This window comes from Argopecten irradians, chromosome 1 (genome assembly GCF_041381155.1).
Source record: "Argopecten irradians isolate NY chromosome 1, Ai_NY, whole genome shotgun sequence".
NCBI classification, from domain to species: domain Eukaryota; kingdom Metazoa; phylum Mollusca; class Bivalvia; order Pectinida; family Pectinidae; genus Argopecten; species Argopecten irradians.
The window spans coordinates 52,812,133-52,828,262 of record NC_091134.1 but is presented as its reverse complement, the minus strand read 5'-3'; the positions used below and the strand labels follow the sequence as shown (position 1 = coordinate 52,828,262).

At 35.3% G+C, this 16,130-nt stretch overlaps 1 protein-coding gene across 5 annotated transcripts in view; it reads left to right on the top strand.

The window, feature by feature from the left end:
* The window catches only part of LOC138332868 (dystrophin-like), a 305,298-nt gene that overhangs the window by 20,148 nt on the left and 269,020 nt on the right, over positions 1-16,130 (top strand). Inside the window, exon 1 of one of the 5 annotated variants that reach the window (XM_069280869.1) lies at positions 2,954-3,361. The exons of 3 other annotated variants lie outside the window; for them this stretch is intronic. In XM_069280869.1, coding sequence (XP_069136970.1) covers positions 3,250-3,361 — 112 coding nt within the window. In that variant the 5' untranslated portion in view covers positions 2,954-3,249. Of the gene's footprint in view, positions 1-2,953; positions 3,362-12,331; positions 12,877-16,130 lie in introns of those variants that run through there. One more of the 5 variants, XM_069280877.1, reaches the window with a different exon arrangement.

Sequence of the window (16,130 nt, the reverse complement as noted above, 5' to 3'; positions counted from 1 at the left end):
AAACTGTTGTTATAGACCATGTGGGTGTTAGATATGGAAACTGTTGTTATAGACCATGTGGGTGTTAGATATGGAAACTGTTGTTATAGACCATGTGGGTGTTAGATATGGAAACTGTTGTTATAGACCATGTGGGTGTTAGATATGGAAACTGTTGTTATAGACCATGTGGGTGTTAGATATGGAAACTGTTGTTATAGACCATGTGGGTGTTAGATATGGAAACTGTTGTTATAGACCATTTGGGTGTTAGATATGGAAACTGTTGTTATAGACCATGTGGGTGTTAGATATGGAAACTGTTGTTATAGACCATGTGGGTGTTAGATATGGAAACTGTTGTTATAGACCATGTGGGTGTTAGATATGGAAACTGTTGTTATAGACCATGTGGGTGTTAGATATGGAAACTGTTGTTATAGACCATGTGGGTGTTAGATATGGAAACTGTTGTTATAGACCATGTGGGTGTTAGATATGGAAACTGTTGTTATAGACCATGTGGGTGTTAGATATGGAAACTGTTGTTATAGACCATGTGGGTGTTAGATATGGAAACTGTTGTTATAGACCATGTGGGTGTTAGATATGGAAACTGTTGTTATAGACCATGTGGGTGTTAGATATGGAAACTGTTGTTATAGACCATGTGGGTGTTAGATATGGAAACTGTTGCATGGTCTTAGGAGACAGGTTCTACTGATAATGATAAAAGGAACGGTTCCACATGACAGGCTTTTCTACAGTTTTTGAAGGTATTGCATGGTCTTCAAAGACAGGTAGTTCTGGGGTAATTAAAGAGAAGGTACCTAGAGACAAACTTAACTGTTTTTACTGTAGAAGTAACACTTCAAGGAATGACACTGTTTAAGAGGTTTTTTAAGAACTTCACTAATTGTAGGTGAGAAATGGTGTTGTACTACAGGTTCCAAATGTCTGCACCTGTACAATCAGTGTGTGGCCATGTGTTAATGCTGGGGACGTGGATCAGCCATTACTATGTATATAAGATAGATTTGCTATTCCCATGTGTTGGACCTGACTGAGATGGTGGTATGTACTAACAGATGTGCCATTAGATACTCTCCTAATTATCTTATTATAGTCACATTGGTGTTGTAACATTGTCGTTCGACTTGTACAAGTCCCACTTAAATACTCTACTGCATTAATTCTATCTCAAAATGACATAATCATACATCTAAAATTTCAACCGAAAATGCAGCAAAGATGAAATTTAGGTCATGGAGATAACTGGTGTGAAATCTATGATTCTGCAAAAGAAAACAAAAGAAGTGAAACATGCTACTGTTATGTACTATTTATTTGCTTTAGAAAATTAAGGAATGAGATTAATAAAAGTGGGCTCCAGTGCCTGTAGATTAACCAGAAGTGTTTACCTTCCTCCGATCCTGTATGTTTTCCTTGGCCATCCCAGGTAAACAACCTGTTCCTGTTTAAGTGTACTGAATGACCAACGGGCATCGCCTATCTGGGTTAGGATAAAAATAGCCAGGGCAACAGCTCTGGACTGTTAATACAACTAATGAGCCTTGAATTACTATACTTAAGATTTGAATTGTTAACTTTACAGTTGCTATTTGCTATTACCAAAAATGGTAAAATATTTATGTATATAATAAAACAATATTCTCTTTGTATATTGTGTCATTGTATGGCCTAACTGGGATTTAATTATTGATGATGTTGGGAAATCTTTACCCATAAATAACATCTGTACACCCTTTCTAATCCACATATGTAAGTCAGATGTAATTCATAATATGGGAAAAGTTTTACCAATACATTGCATCTGTACAACCTCCCTATCTATAGGTGCAAATGGGATGTAATTAGGGAGATGGGGAAGTATTTGCCCATATAAGAGATTACATCTGTACATGCCTCTCTATCTATAGGTGTAACTGGGGTGTAATTGGGGAGGTGAGGAAGTATTTACCCATAGATTACATTTGTACATGCCTCTCTATCTATAGGTGTAACTGGGGTGTAATTGGGGAGGTTGGAAAGTATTTACCCTTAGATTACATTTGTACACGCCTCTCTATCTATAGGTGTAACTGGTGTGTAATTGGGGAGGTGAGGAAGCATTTACCCATAGATTACATCTGTACATGCCTCTCTATCTATAAGTGTAACTGGGGTGTAATTGGGGAGGTGAGGAAGTATTTACCCATTGATTACATCTGTACATGCCTCTCTATCTACAGGTGTAACTGGGGTGTAATTTGGAAGGTGAGGAAGTATTTACCCATATATTACATATGTACATGCCTCTCTATACTGGTGTAACTGGGGTGTAATCAGGGAGGTGGGGAAGTATTTACCCATAGATTACATCTGTACATGCCTCTCTATCTTCAGATGTAACTGGGGTGTAATCAGGGAGGTGGGGAAGTATTTACCCATAGATTACACTGTACACGCCTCTCTATCTATAAGTGTAAGAGGGGTGTAATTTGGGAGGAGGGGAAGTCTTTACCCATTGATTACATCTGTACATGCCTCTCTATCTATAGGTGTAAGTGGGGTGTAATTGGGGAGGTAGGGAAGTATTTACCCATAGATTACATCTGTACAGGCCTCTCTATCTACAGGTGTAACTGGAGTGTAATTTGGGAGGAGGGGAAGTCTTTACCCATAGATTACATCTGTACACCCCCTAATAATCTACATGTGTACTACTGAAGTAGACAAACCACATAGTCTTATTCTTATCTGCAGGCGGGAGGAGCCATATTTTCTGACTTTTTTTCCTGATAGTCGAAGCAGATTTCAGCTGAAGTGATTGCACAGAAAAATAGATACAGCACTGATGGAGATGGTGCAATATCTATAACCTAGAAGTGCTGAGTTCTGGGGGGTGGGTGTACACTTACGATGTGGGATGTCCTCCTGGTAAACCTAGGCAAAACTGACGCTGCTTACTTCACTCATGGTCGGAGAAAGGCAATCCGTGCCTTTAAAGTGTTTTTGATTTTCGATTAGGAAGTTGAATTTATATGAATGAAAAGATGGATAAGATTTGTTTCAAAGTAAGATGATATTTGTTGTGTGTACTCATATATGTGTGTGCTTTTCTGAAATAGCTGGACTGATGTCACAAACAGGAAGAATTCAAATCATGAAAATTGCATCAAAATGGAACTAATTTTTGGAATAACATCTTCAACAGTTCAGAGCTTGGCTCTAAGTTCTGTGTTTTGAAATTTGCCATATTTCCAAAACATGTCCACAGAAGTTTTAGATCAGGTGGACTCTCAGGATGATAGTGTTTTCATTAGTGACAGTGAGAATGAAAATGTTGCCATGGATATGTGGTTACCAGATGAGGAGGAGTGTAAGTATATTGTAATTAATGAAGGTCTGACATCAGTTAAAACTTTCAAATTACTGGTATTAATTTCTTATAGTGAAAACAACGATGTGTCCAATCTCTTGGAGTATTTTTTTTTTTTTTTTCCTTTTTTTTTTAGAGATTGAGTACACCGCTTCTATATGTCAGTAAATTGCAGCGGTTTCAAAACCCATTTTATTCGTCATTTTAATTAAATCGGAAACTTAATCCTTGTAGTATCAAAATCAGGTGCTACCAAATACATAAATTAAGTGTAGGGTTACTTTTAGAAGGGTCATTCCAATCTATCAAATGTACATCATGGTAAGATAAAATGCTTCCTATTGAAATTCTATTGTTCAGTAATTTTTTGTTGTTTGATTATAAATATAAAAGTATGACAATAACCGCAAAAGTTTTTATTGTAATTAACAAATGCATAAATTAATTAAACAGCAAATAGATTGACTAAATTCCTCTGCTGCTGTTTGTAACTGATACAGGAGTTTTATTTAAGGAAAACAAATTACTTCCTCAATATTTTTTTTCAAAACATGATTTATTGGAAGGAACTAGTACTTTAACACAGAGTGTATTCTTAATTTTCCTGGCTGTCTGTAGCTAGATAGCATTGGAATGTTTGTGGTGAGCTAGTGTACCTGATTAGGAGCTACATTGCTCTGGTGGGCTTTCTGTAGTAATTACTGTGTGATTTACAGTAGTTATAACATGCCTTATTGACAATGCAGATTTAATTGTTTTGTGTGGTGGACTAATAATTACCTGGAAGGGTTCTAACAGCAGGTTGTCTACAGAAGTCTGTACCACATTCTTTATAATCACCTTTCCTTCCCCTCCTAGTTCCCTAGTAATACACTATCTGGGATGTCTGCAGGTTCGATGATGGACCTTCCCCTACCCCCAATCAGCCATCTTTTCCCTACCCCCTACCCCTGTCCATCTCAACCCTCTGCTCTCTACTTCTACCCTATACTTCATTATGTATTACAACATGGACCTTGGGATAACCTGCTATCACAACCTCCTCTCACCACCCCTTTCCTTTTCCCTATAATTATCCCCTCCCACTTCTCTTTATGGTCCTAAACTTGACCTTGGGGTGTCTTGCTACACAAGCACCCCTCCTATATATCCCACCCCTCCTCTCTATCACTATTAACCTCTCCTCTTATCCATCCACACTCTTCCTGTGTATCCAAACCCCTTCTTTTTCATGGCCATGATATTGGTGTAAGAGAAATCTTACACCCCTCCCCAATCATATCCCTCCCATTCTCCTGTTCCATTTCTACTGACCCTACATCATTCCTATATCATTTGGTGTCTGATGAGCTCTGTGGTTAGGAATTGAATTATAAATCATTTTCCCTCCCAGTAGGAGCTATGCTGGTTATGCGGAACTGTTACTGGGGATAATTTGGGAGCACTCTATCATTGCCAGGAAGTAATTTCTGTGAGTTTTATGAAGTAACAACTGTATCCCGACAGGTGTAGCAGAAGTTAAGAGATAAGAGCTTATTTCATTCACTGCTTTTTTAGTACCTTTTGTGCCCAGCTTTTCCCCCCATTTTACATTAGAACCATATCTTCTACTATAAGGAAATTGTTTACAAAGATTGCACCAATAGAGTCGGTGTGAAATTTGTCTTGCTCTGCAGTGGTAAAGGGGTATCCTATAATCCCCTTCTATCCCAATAAGTGCCCCTCCTACTTTTGGAGGCCTCATTTTCAATTTCAAATTAACCATTAAACATGCAATAGAAACATACAAACCATATATAGTATTTTTCAAGAGTTTATAAGACTTAGTACGTAGTATGCCCAATTTCCTAGTAAAAAAGTCACAATATTGTCTACATGTTTATTTTTTTTGCAACTTTCTTTTGTGAGATCTTAGATCTTTTAAACAGCTTTTCAGGATTTCTTGATGCATATAAGACTTATTGGTACTTGATGCAGGCTCTTCCGTATTTATGTATACAATCAGCAGTGCGTTTCTATGATCAGTGTTTACTTGGAATGTCTTCATCATTCTCTTTTTTAACATGCAGCTTTCTTGTATATTACCTATATGTAGTAGTCTTACTGACAGAACTCATTACCTACATTCTACATTGCATGTTACATGTAAAACAAAAAAGGCACATACTGGTCACAGTACCTGATGTTTAAAATAATTAAAGTTTTTCTTGGACTACTCCCAGATTTTTGGTCAGAGAATTATGTATTTTGTGTACCTACCAGCACACAGATGCTTACATCCCTGCAACAATATGATAGACTCATTTAAAAGAATCAGTAGTTTCATTTTTAATTCATAGGGGTTCCATACACATGTATAGATTCAAAAAGAAGTGATATCTTCATGATGGTTTTAAAAAAGTCACATGACACTCAGTTTTAAAAATATCAGACTATTAAAGAAGATTTTAAATTGACAATTTACAGCTGGTTTTGAAAAATGAAAGATAAAATCAACATGAAGCATATGAATCACAGTCTGTAAAGGAAACTGTTATCAACCACTCTCTGGACAGTTTGCATGCATAACGGGCTAGATAATTTTTTTCTGATGAAGAAAAGAGCATTTAGAGCTCTTGTAAGAGATGAAAATATTATACATATACCGGTAGTTTTATAATTATATTTATTAATTGTTAAAAAAAAAAAATTAAGACTGGAAAATTCATCCATCACTTTTCACCAGAAATACAACTACAAACTGTATATCAGAAAGAAAAAAAATGATAAAACTAGCTACCAAACGAGCAGATCTGATAAAACAAGATATCATTTTATTCACAAAAACTGAAATATGTTACATGTGAAAAATAGAGGAATATTTTATAAGTTCATCTAGTATGTAAATCTCTGTATCATTTTATGAGGTTTATCAGTTGTTACCATATATGGAATGTTCGGAAAGTGTGAAGAAAAGACAGAAAGGGATAAAATGATGTCACACATCTCTCTGAAATCCAATGTCTTTCCTAGGGTGACATGATCTTATAAGTATTGGAGATGTCAAGTCTGTACCTATATATCATGTAAACAATGGGAATCAGATAAACATTGATAACAGTTTACTTACCTATTATCTAAACTGTCTTGGGACTAAATTTCTGTTAATTCTACCTACAAGGCTTAGACAAGGATTTCTTGAGTGAAAAAAATGTCGATTATGAGTTCAAAGTATATGAGTATACATTTATCAACCTCAAAATTAATATTGATTTTTCAACTTTGAAGTTTTTATAAATTATTAAGTTTCTTTTTTAAGTAAATATGCCAGTTTACAAAGAATGTTTTTGGTATAAAAGGCTTTGATTGAATTCAAACAAAATCTATTTTTGGATAATCATAATCGCTGATTAATGGATTTGTTTGCAGTATTTTGACTATCATCAAAATATTTTCTTATACTTTTCATCACCTTAAAGTTTGAGAGTTGGCTTCAAAGGAATATGTAAAGCTAATCTATTGCCCACAACTGTAGCTATGTTCATCATATCTTCTATAATATATCTGACATTTTCGTCTGCTTTCTGAAGAATGCTGGAAATCTGATAATCAAAATTACATCTTTTCTGCCCAGACTCTAATCTTAGAAACTCTTCCTGCTGAAGGTAATGGTTGAGATGGGGAGAGTTGAGCCAGAAGTTAGGGTATCAAAGAGGATATATTGACCCAGACAGAATACTTGGCCTCCTCCTTGACAATATCTGATAACACTTCAGACCGATATCTCCCCATCAGCTCCTCAGTATCATCCCCCATTTATCTACTGCTCAGTGAGGTAAAACATGAAGCCATACTTTTCATATTGAAATCATGCAAAGCAGTATACTTTTACAGTTTTCATTCATATGAGATTTTGCCATGCAATAAAAAAAAAACCAGTATAAGTCAATATTATACACTTTGATTTATTGTCAACCAGAGAAATTTTTTTTTAGCTTCCCATATTGCATAGGAAAGCAAACACAAAATAAAATCTATTGATTGTTTTCCTATAGGAAATTTCAATTTGAAGGTATTCTTTAAATCAAACACAGAAAAAAAATTTGGAACCTGTTGTAAAGTAGACCTGGCTGTATGTTAGAATATTTTTAAATTGTACAGTTGAGAACTCTGATCAGTCTATTTTTGAGTGTAGAATTTTATAGCACATACTATTTTTATAGGATTCTGCTGAATTAAAGAAAGAAGGTTGATGTGAATGTTTCAGTCTGGTAATGGTTGAAATGATGTAATCTTTTACTGATTTCCTTTAGACTCTTGTTGCATTTCATGAAAAAAATATATAATGAGACCTGTTAATGTTAATCTGGTAAATGCATGTATCGTGTAGTTACAGTTTTATGAGAAAGTTTTACCTGTACAAGTTTATACCTATATTACCCTGGCAACAGCTTGCAGATAATACTGGTAGAAGCTGCAGATTATTTGCCAATAGGATTATACGGATAAAGGTATGAATAGGTTGTGTTACCTGGATGAGGTACCTGTGATACAGATAGCCGATACCTAACGAGGGGAAAGGTAGTAAATACCTTACACCATATCTTGTGTAAACTCCTCCAGGAGTACTCTGGAGCCTCGGTGATTTATAGACAGGTCCAAGTACCCTGTTTGGTACAACTTATGGGTCAAAGGTCAAGTCTTGTTTGTCCCAGGTCAAGGGTTATCCCATTACAGATGTCAGCAAGTTTTGTCCCAGTAAGATAAATGAGGAAAATATTAGTGGACAGTTTGTTATTTCTTATTATCTTAGCAGTGTCTGTTGTTGGAGTATGATTGAAGTTGCAGGGCTTTAAGTTTGTACATGTTTTTGTCTTATTTTCTTTCATTGTGTTAAATGATAATCAACTGAAGATACATCTGGTCAGCTATAACATCAAATATTCTGTTGTATTATGGAGACTAAAGTTGTTTTGTTGTCAAAGATACTTAAAATTAAGAGTATCTTTCTTGAAACTGAATTCAAATGTCTACACTTCCTAATTGTGAATTATCTATAGGATACACTCTAGACATTTCATAACTGTGTATATAAAATAGTGCACCCTATAGACAATTCATAACTATGAAGTGCACCCTACTAATAATTCATAGCTATGGGGTGCACCCTATAGAGTTCATAACTATGTAGTGCACCCTATATACAATTCATTAACTGTGGAGTGCACCCTATAGACAATTCAAAACTGTATACTGTACCCTACAGACAATTCATAACTGTGTAGTGTACTCTATAGACAATTCATAACCTTTTAGTATACTCTATAGACAATTCATAACTGTGAATTCATAACTATGCAGTGCATCCTATAGACATTTCATAACTGTATAGTGTACCCTAGGCTATTCATATCTATGGAATGCACTGTATAGACATTTCATATTATACTGTATTGCATCCTATAGAGATTTCATAACTGTGTATTGTACCCTAGACAATTCATAACTATGCAGTGTACCCTATAGACAATTCATAACTATGCAGTGCACCCTATAGATAATTCATACCTATGTAGTGCACCCTATAGACAATTCATAACTGTGGAGTGTACCCTATAGACTGTTCATAACTATGTAGTGCACCATATAGACAATTCATAACTATGCAGTGTACCCTATAGACAATTCATAACTATGCAGTGCACCCTATAGACAATCCATACCTATATAGTGTACCCTATAGACAATTCATAACTATGCAGTGTACCCTATAGACAATTCATAACTATGCAGTGTACCCAATAGACAATTCATAATTATGCAGTGTACCCTATAGACAGTTCATAACTGTGGAGTGTACCCTATAGACAATTCATAACTGTGGAGTGTACCCTATAGACAATTTATAACTGTGGAGAGTACCCTATAGACAATTCATTACTGTGGATTGTACCCTATAGACAATTCATAACTATGCAGCGTTCCCTATAGACAGTTCATAACTGTGGAGTGTACCCTATAGACAATTCATAACTGTGTATTGTACCCTATAGACAATTCATAACTATGCAGTGTACCCTATAGACAATTCATAACTATGTAGTGTACCCTATAGACAGTTCATAAATGTGGTGTGCACCCTATAGAAAATTCATAACTGTGGAGTGTACCCTAGACAATTCATAACTGTGGAGTGCACCCTATAGAAAATTCTAACTTTGTGGTGTACCCTAGACAATTCATAACTGTGGGTGCACCCTATAGAAATTTCATTACTGTGTAGTTTACGCTAGACAATTCATAACAGTGGAGTGCACCCTATAGACTTTTCATAACTATGTAGTGCATCATATAGATAATTCATAACTATGCAGTGTACCCTATAGACAATTCATAACTGTGTATTATACCCTAGGCAATTCATAACTATGCAGTGTACCCTATAGACAATTCATAACTATGCAGTGTACCCTATAGACAGTTCATAAATGTGGTGTGCACCCTATAGACAATTCATAAGTGTGGAGTGCATCCTATAGACAACTGTGTAGTGAACCCTATAGAAAATTCTAACTTTGTAGTGTACCCTAGACAATTCATAACTGTGGAGTGCACCCTATAGAAATTTCATAACTGTGTAGTTTACCCTATAGACAATTCATAACTGTGTAGTGGACCCTATAGACTATTCATAACAATGTAGTGCACCCTATAGACAATTCATAACTATGCAGTGTTCCCTATAGACAATTTATAACTGTGTAGTGCACCCTAGACAATTCATAACTGGAGTGTACCCTATAGAAATTTCATAACTATGGAGTGCACCCTATAGACAATACATAACTTTGTGGTGTACCCTAGACAATTCATAACTGGGGAGTGCACCCTATAGACAATTCATCACTATGCAATGTACTTTATAGATAATTCATAACTATGCAGTGTACCCTATAGACAATTCATACCTATGCAGTGTACCCTGTATACAATTCAGACCTATGGAGAGCCCCCAAAAGAAAATTCAGACCTATATATTATATGGAGTGCATCCTATAGATAATTCACAATTAGGAAGTGTAGACTTTTGAATTATGTTTGTACCGTGACAACAAAACAACTTTAGTCTCCATAATATATAACAGAATACTTAATGGTATAGCTGACCAGATGTAGTACTATCTTGGATCAAAGAGTATCAGTAGTGATAGGGCTAGGGAAAGTTCTATGGTATCTTAAAGGAATGTAATTCACATTCACACTACAATCAAAGAAATGTTGATAAAATACACAAGTAAATAAAATGTGCTTATTTGTTTTCCAGCTGAATCTCTCCCTGTTTAAAACTAATACACTTTTCAAAGAAATGTTTACTCCTATTTTTAGACAATTGGGCCATCAGAAAACATGAATGGGTTTCTTTTTAACTCAACGTTACATTTTGTACGTGTCCCTAGAACTATAAGATTTGATGTTTACATATCATTGTTTAATTTTATACAGTTGAAGACATTAAGGTTTCAGGCTGTGTTTTAATGAAGCCATTTGTACACATGTAGGCTGGCATAGATGGGAATAAATTACTACCTGGCAGTATCCATATAGCCCTACCACCTTCATATTACACTAGCACATCTAGGTTTGTTGTTACACTTAATTCATCTTTGAAAATTCAAGTTGGTTTGTTGTTACACTTAATTCATCTTTGAAAATTCAAGTTGTAAAATTTTTGAATAATTTTTTACAAAGGTGCTTATTTAACTAATGTATATATCTGTTGTAATATAGGGTAACCTGCTGTTGACTAACATTCAAATTCATAATAGGGATTGCATATCTGGTTCATAAAAATTCTTCTGGTATGCATGTATTTAAAATAACTGAAGTTAGTAAGGGAAGAACAGGTGTTAAAATGAAATCTTGACAAAACTTTTCATCATTGAATAAGAATTAATTTAGATGTAAGTTTAGAGAGGAACTTTTAGAATGAGAATAATGTCTTGCTATTATAGTAAAAATGCCAACTTTAAGATTAGTGTTATTTCCCAGAGTATTCGTTAATATATTTGTGACAATATCTTATTCAGACCCAGAGACACAGGTCAGATAGACCCATTTCACTCTTTAAAATAACGGTCTTGGGACAGAAACGACAATATTTTGTGGTCTTTCGGTCAGTGTTGACCAATCCACATTTGTCCCAGTAGACTATTTTCTGTCTGACCATTGTTGGATAAAGACTTCTTGCTATCAACAGATCTGAATTAAACCCAATATTGATATAACACCCCATGAACTTTAAATCTATATGTGGTTAATTTGAGTGAATTTGTGGACACCTGTTGGGTATGTCACTGTCCTGGCCTAATCTACTGTATATAATGGAGGTGATTAGCCATATCTCTTCATCTGTTACATAACGCCTTTACAAAGTGTCTGTTATCAGAGAATTAACTTTGACATAATATACATAATGAGTTTTTTTCTGTCATTTGAACAATCTTATATTGGCTGGGAGTTCCCATTGTACCTATCTACTGTTGCCTATATAATTCCATTCACTGATATGCAGTTTCCGAAGTATTAGATTTATAATAAATATTTCTCTCAATATTTTGCAATTAAAAAAAATCTATTACAAAATGAATGCTTGAACATTCTTATTACTTACACAAAGTTGGAAAGACCGTTACATTCATTTAGGGGAAATGTGTTTGTTTATTGACAAACATATTGTCACATTGACACATATCTTAGGGTGGTGTACTTCAGGTTCCTTATGTGAATATATATATATACTTTTGTGTCTGAGCGTACTGCTCTTGCTATTTAATGTTAGATCACCATTGTACATGTCCATTCACAGAAACTGATAATGAAATCGATCAACTGTTGTGGGATATTAATGTCTTTTGAGACGACCCCTCAACACCACAGCACTCAGTAATAAGAATGACAGTAAGTTCTACTAGCTCTCCGATCAGAGCGATACACATGTCACCAAAATATAATCGATAGCATTGAGGGGCGGCTTAGCTTTCTGTGTGTCCCCCCTCATACTGACCGCGGCCAGGGAAACTGGACACTACCTGGCAGGGGAGTGTAAACACACAGGTGTGTACTATAAGTAAGCGCGGGAGTTTTCACCTGTGTAGTATTTACAGGTAGTATCTAAAGTGCAAGGTGTATAGAAGGGGAGGAGAGATAACGAGGATTCTCCAGGCTGGCTAACAGCGCTGTAGTCACCGCCAGATTTATAGGCACGGTCACATAGTCATCACTGTCCTCGTGTTTTGGTGCTGAGTTCGTGGGGACACACTACATGTGCTTTGCATGTTTATAAACAACTCTCGTGCAGAGTCACACAGTGTCACAATAAGGAATACATGTGTTTTTTTGTTGATTTTCGCTACTTGGATTTACTTGAATGTGTAATATCGAAAAGTGGATTTTTTATGGAATAATAATAATGGATAAATGATCAACAACCATGGCCCACATGAATGCAACAACCCTCAAATACTTGCGGTTTCGAGGTGAGTCAATACAAAAAAAAGTTTATGGCTTTTTTTCAATTTTAATGGGGTGCCATTGAAAATGTGACAGAATTTTGTGTGTCACACTAACTCATTGTTAAGACTAACTGATTGAAGTGGGTCCCATTTGTAACAGGCAATATTGACATTAGGAATTGTTCTGTCTCGTGTTGAGTCAACTTCTTTTCTCAATTGAAATGCTTTTGGCCCGTTGAAGCCCTTTTTTGTGAATAGACTATGTGTCTTGTTTTTGTATTGGTGAACAGGTAATACCAATGACATCAACATGCCTTTAAATGTGTTTTAGTATATATCAAGTCTTATTTTCTCAGTTACCGACTTATTGGTCATGAAGAGGTACCATTAGCTGTGTTTGATTTTTATAGCTGTAAAATATTTGCTGTTTGGAAGCGCTGTCACAAGATTGTTTGAATTTTTCTGTGACATAAGGACCAAATTAAAGATTTTTAGGGAGTGTATAATATAGTCGAGGAGGGGGTAAAATTGTACTTGACCAATGAAATCTGTATGGTCTGAGTTCCTTTTAAGCTGTCATTCAACCTGAATTGGCACATAAATATATTGATGATTACAGGAAGATCATGTCAGTGTCGTCATAAAAGGATTTGTAGTTTGTTTTGATTTTTTTTTGTGTCAATTATATTGAATCAAAGGATAGAACATGGAAAAGTGATGATATCAGGTTTTTTTATTATTGTTTGAGTAAAATGTTGGTACCTATATATGTTTGAGTTTGGCTAAATGACCTGATATTTTGACAAACCTTACAACCTTACAAAACTACTTTTTATGCCCCCCCCCTCCTCTTTCATCTGACGTAGGGAAGGAGCATATTGTTTGTGTTACACATGATCCTCTCACATCTTGTTGCATCCTGCTTTGATATATGAAGGTGTGCTGGGGAATTTCTTATTACTTGTAAATTGAATATTGCAATTTGCAATACACATCTTTTCACATTTCTCACCCCTTTCTGAGACATTCCCAGTTTTTATGATGATTTACCATTTAAAAACACCTTTTTTGGCCTGAACCTGTTGATATGAAATCCTGGAGTATGTGACACCTCTGTACACAATAGATCCCTTTACCTATCTAAGACATCTATGTAGGTGTAATATGAAAACTAACTCTAATTGTTACTAGACGCTACAGGGAATTATAAAACTGGAGAATTATTGTCCCTAAATGACATTAGATATTTGTCATCTGCTAAATCTCATGTCATTAAATCTAAATTTCATCTGAGCGTTATATAATAAAGTAACCTTCTCGTTCTTTACAAAAAGCAAAACAAAATACACGGCATGATATTCAATAAAAATAGTTTTCTTGTGGTAATAAGATATCTGTTCGTGTCTCTATTTTAGATTCTAATTCAGTATTAAGAAGAAAAAAACACATGAGGAAGATGCAATGCAATAAATATGGTATAGTGATTACCTGAAGTTATTACCATTGAGGAAATAGAAACAATTTCCAGAGATGACAAAGATATGTTAGCTTTAACATGTTAATGAAATGTCTGAAATCTGAAGACTTTAATAAGAAAAATAGTTTAGTATTTTAATCTGTATGCTTTTTCATCAAATCGCTTTATGATGAAATATGATAGAAAAGAAGCTTTCCGGATGTTGGGTTCAGGACATTTTTATAAGAAGCTAAAGTTGACTAGGCTTTGAAGAAAAGCAATCAAATCTCTATAGAAGTCGATTTCCGAAATAATCAACCTATTAAGATATCCAGTATGATAAATCTTAAATAGAGGAGACAGTGTAGCCTGACAGCCAATGTAATACAGGAGGTATTTCATCTTCTATCCATAAGTGTCCAGTTTCAAATACGAAAATCTTGCTTTAATAATATGGGATGGTCCGGATCCTGGAACTGAACATCCTCCAGCTGAGCCTGATGTAGCTTTATGCAGAGTGTGGTCCTCATTGTTTCCATTCATGTCCTAAAGTGTCATTTGAATGATTGGCATAAACATTTCTATATAAAGTAGTGTTGACCCACTTCTTATTGAAGAAAATTGAAATAAAAACTTTTGAGAACAAAATTACTTCATGGCAAGACGGTAAATGGAATTTATAATCTGACAAATGTACATGTATACATATAGAAGCAATAACTTTTAATATTTACTAGAATGTCATATCCTTGTACAGGAGGAAATTAAACTAGGGAGCTTGATCAATATTAATATTGTAATAACATCAAGGACTCTGTGTAGTAACACCAAGGACCAAATAAAATAACATCAGGACTCTGTAAAGTATCATCAAGGACTTGTATCGACATGTAAAATGCTTGTATTAGACAGATTACCCGGATAATTGTAAAGGTATTTCAAAACTTTATAGATATATATATTAATGACAGAAACTTGAGGACATCTGTGAGATTGAGCGTGTATGGGTATTGTTCCTTAACAGTTTGTGTAAATATCTCTTACTAGCTGTCATGGGCATGGACTTGTTGTATAGAAAGGTATGAAGCATAATTTTCTCAAGTAAGGACATTTTTGATGTGGTGAAGTGTCACAAGTTTTACCTGGACAAGTTAACTTTCAGCAATTGTCATGGTATTAGGATATCTAACTGTGTCTGTCATAAATCTCCTGATAAGTGGGATCAGTTTCAACCATTTCAATACAGATATTTGGGCTGCATATATCTGTGAGGAAATTTAATCTTAAAGTATCCAGATAGCATTAATTGGAATTTCTGCCATAGCTATTCCAGATAACTCACATATTTGACTGAAGTATTATTTTGATATTAACGGTATGCAGTTTTCATCTGTGTGATATTTGACTTTTACGATTTATTAAGTTTGGTTTTATTAGTTACAATGTCCTATTAACAGCCAAGGCCGGGTCATTTAGAGAGTTGTGCCAGGTGTGTTGGTGGAGTAAAGCTGCATCCGGAGTACCCGCAGAAAAACCACTGACCAACAGTCAGTACATACCTGACAACTGCCCCACAACCTTCAACTCGTTACCCAGATGCAGAGGGCTTATGGTAATATGTCGGGACATCTTAACCATTCATGTGGCCCCATTACTTTTACGAAGAGGAGTTGTGGGCAATATTAATCTTAAAGTTTGTGATTGCTAACATTTCTACCATTAGCTTTCCACCTTTGGGTCATGAGTTCAAAACCTGCTTGCAATTGGGCCAGTTACAAAGTACTGACTGTAGAGGACAGTGGTCCTGGCATGTTCTTCGATC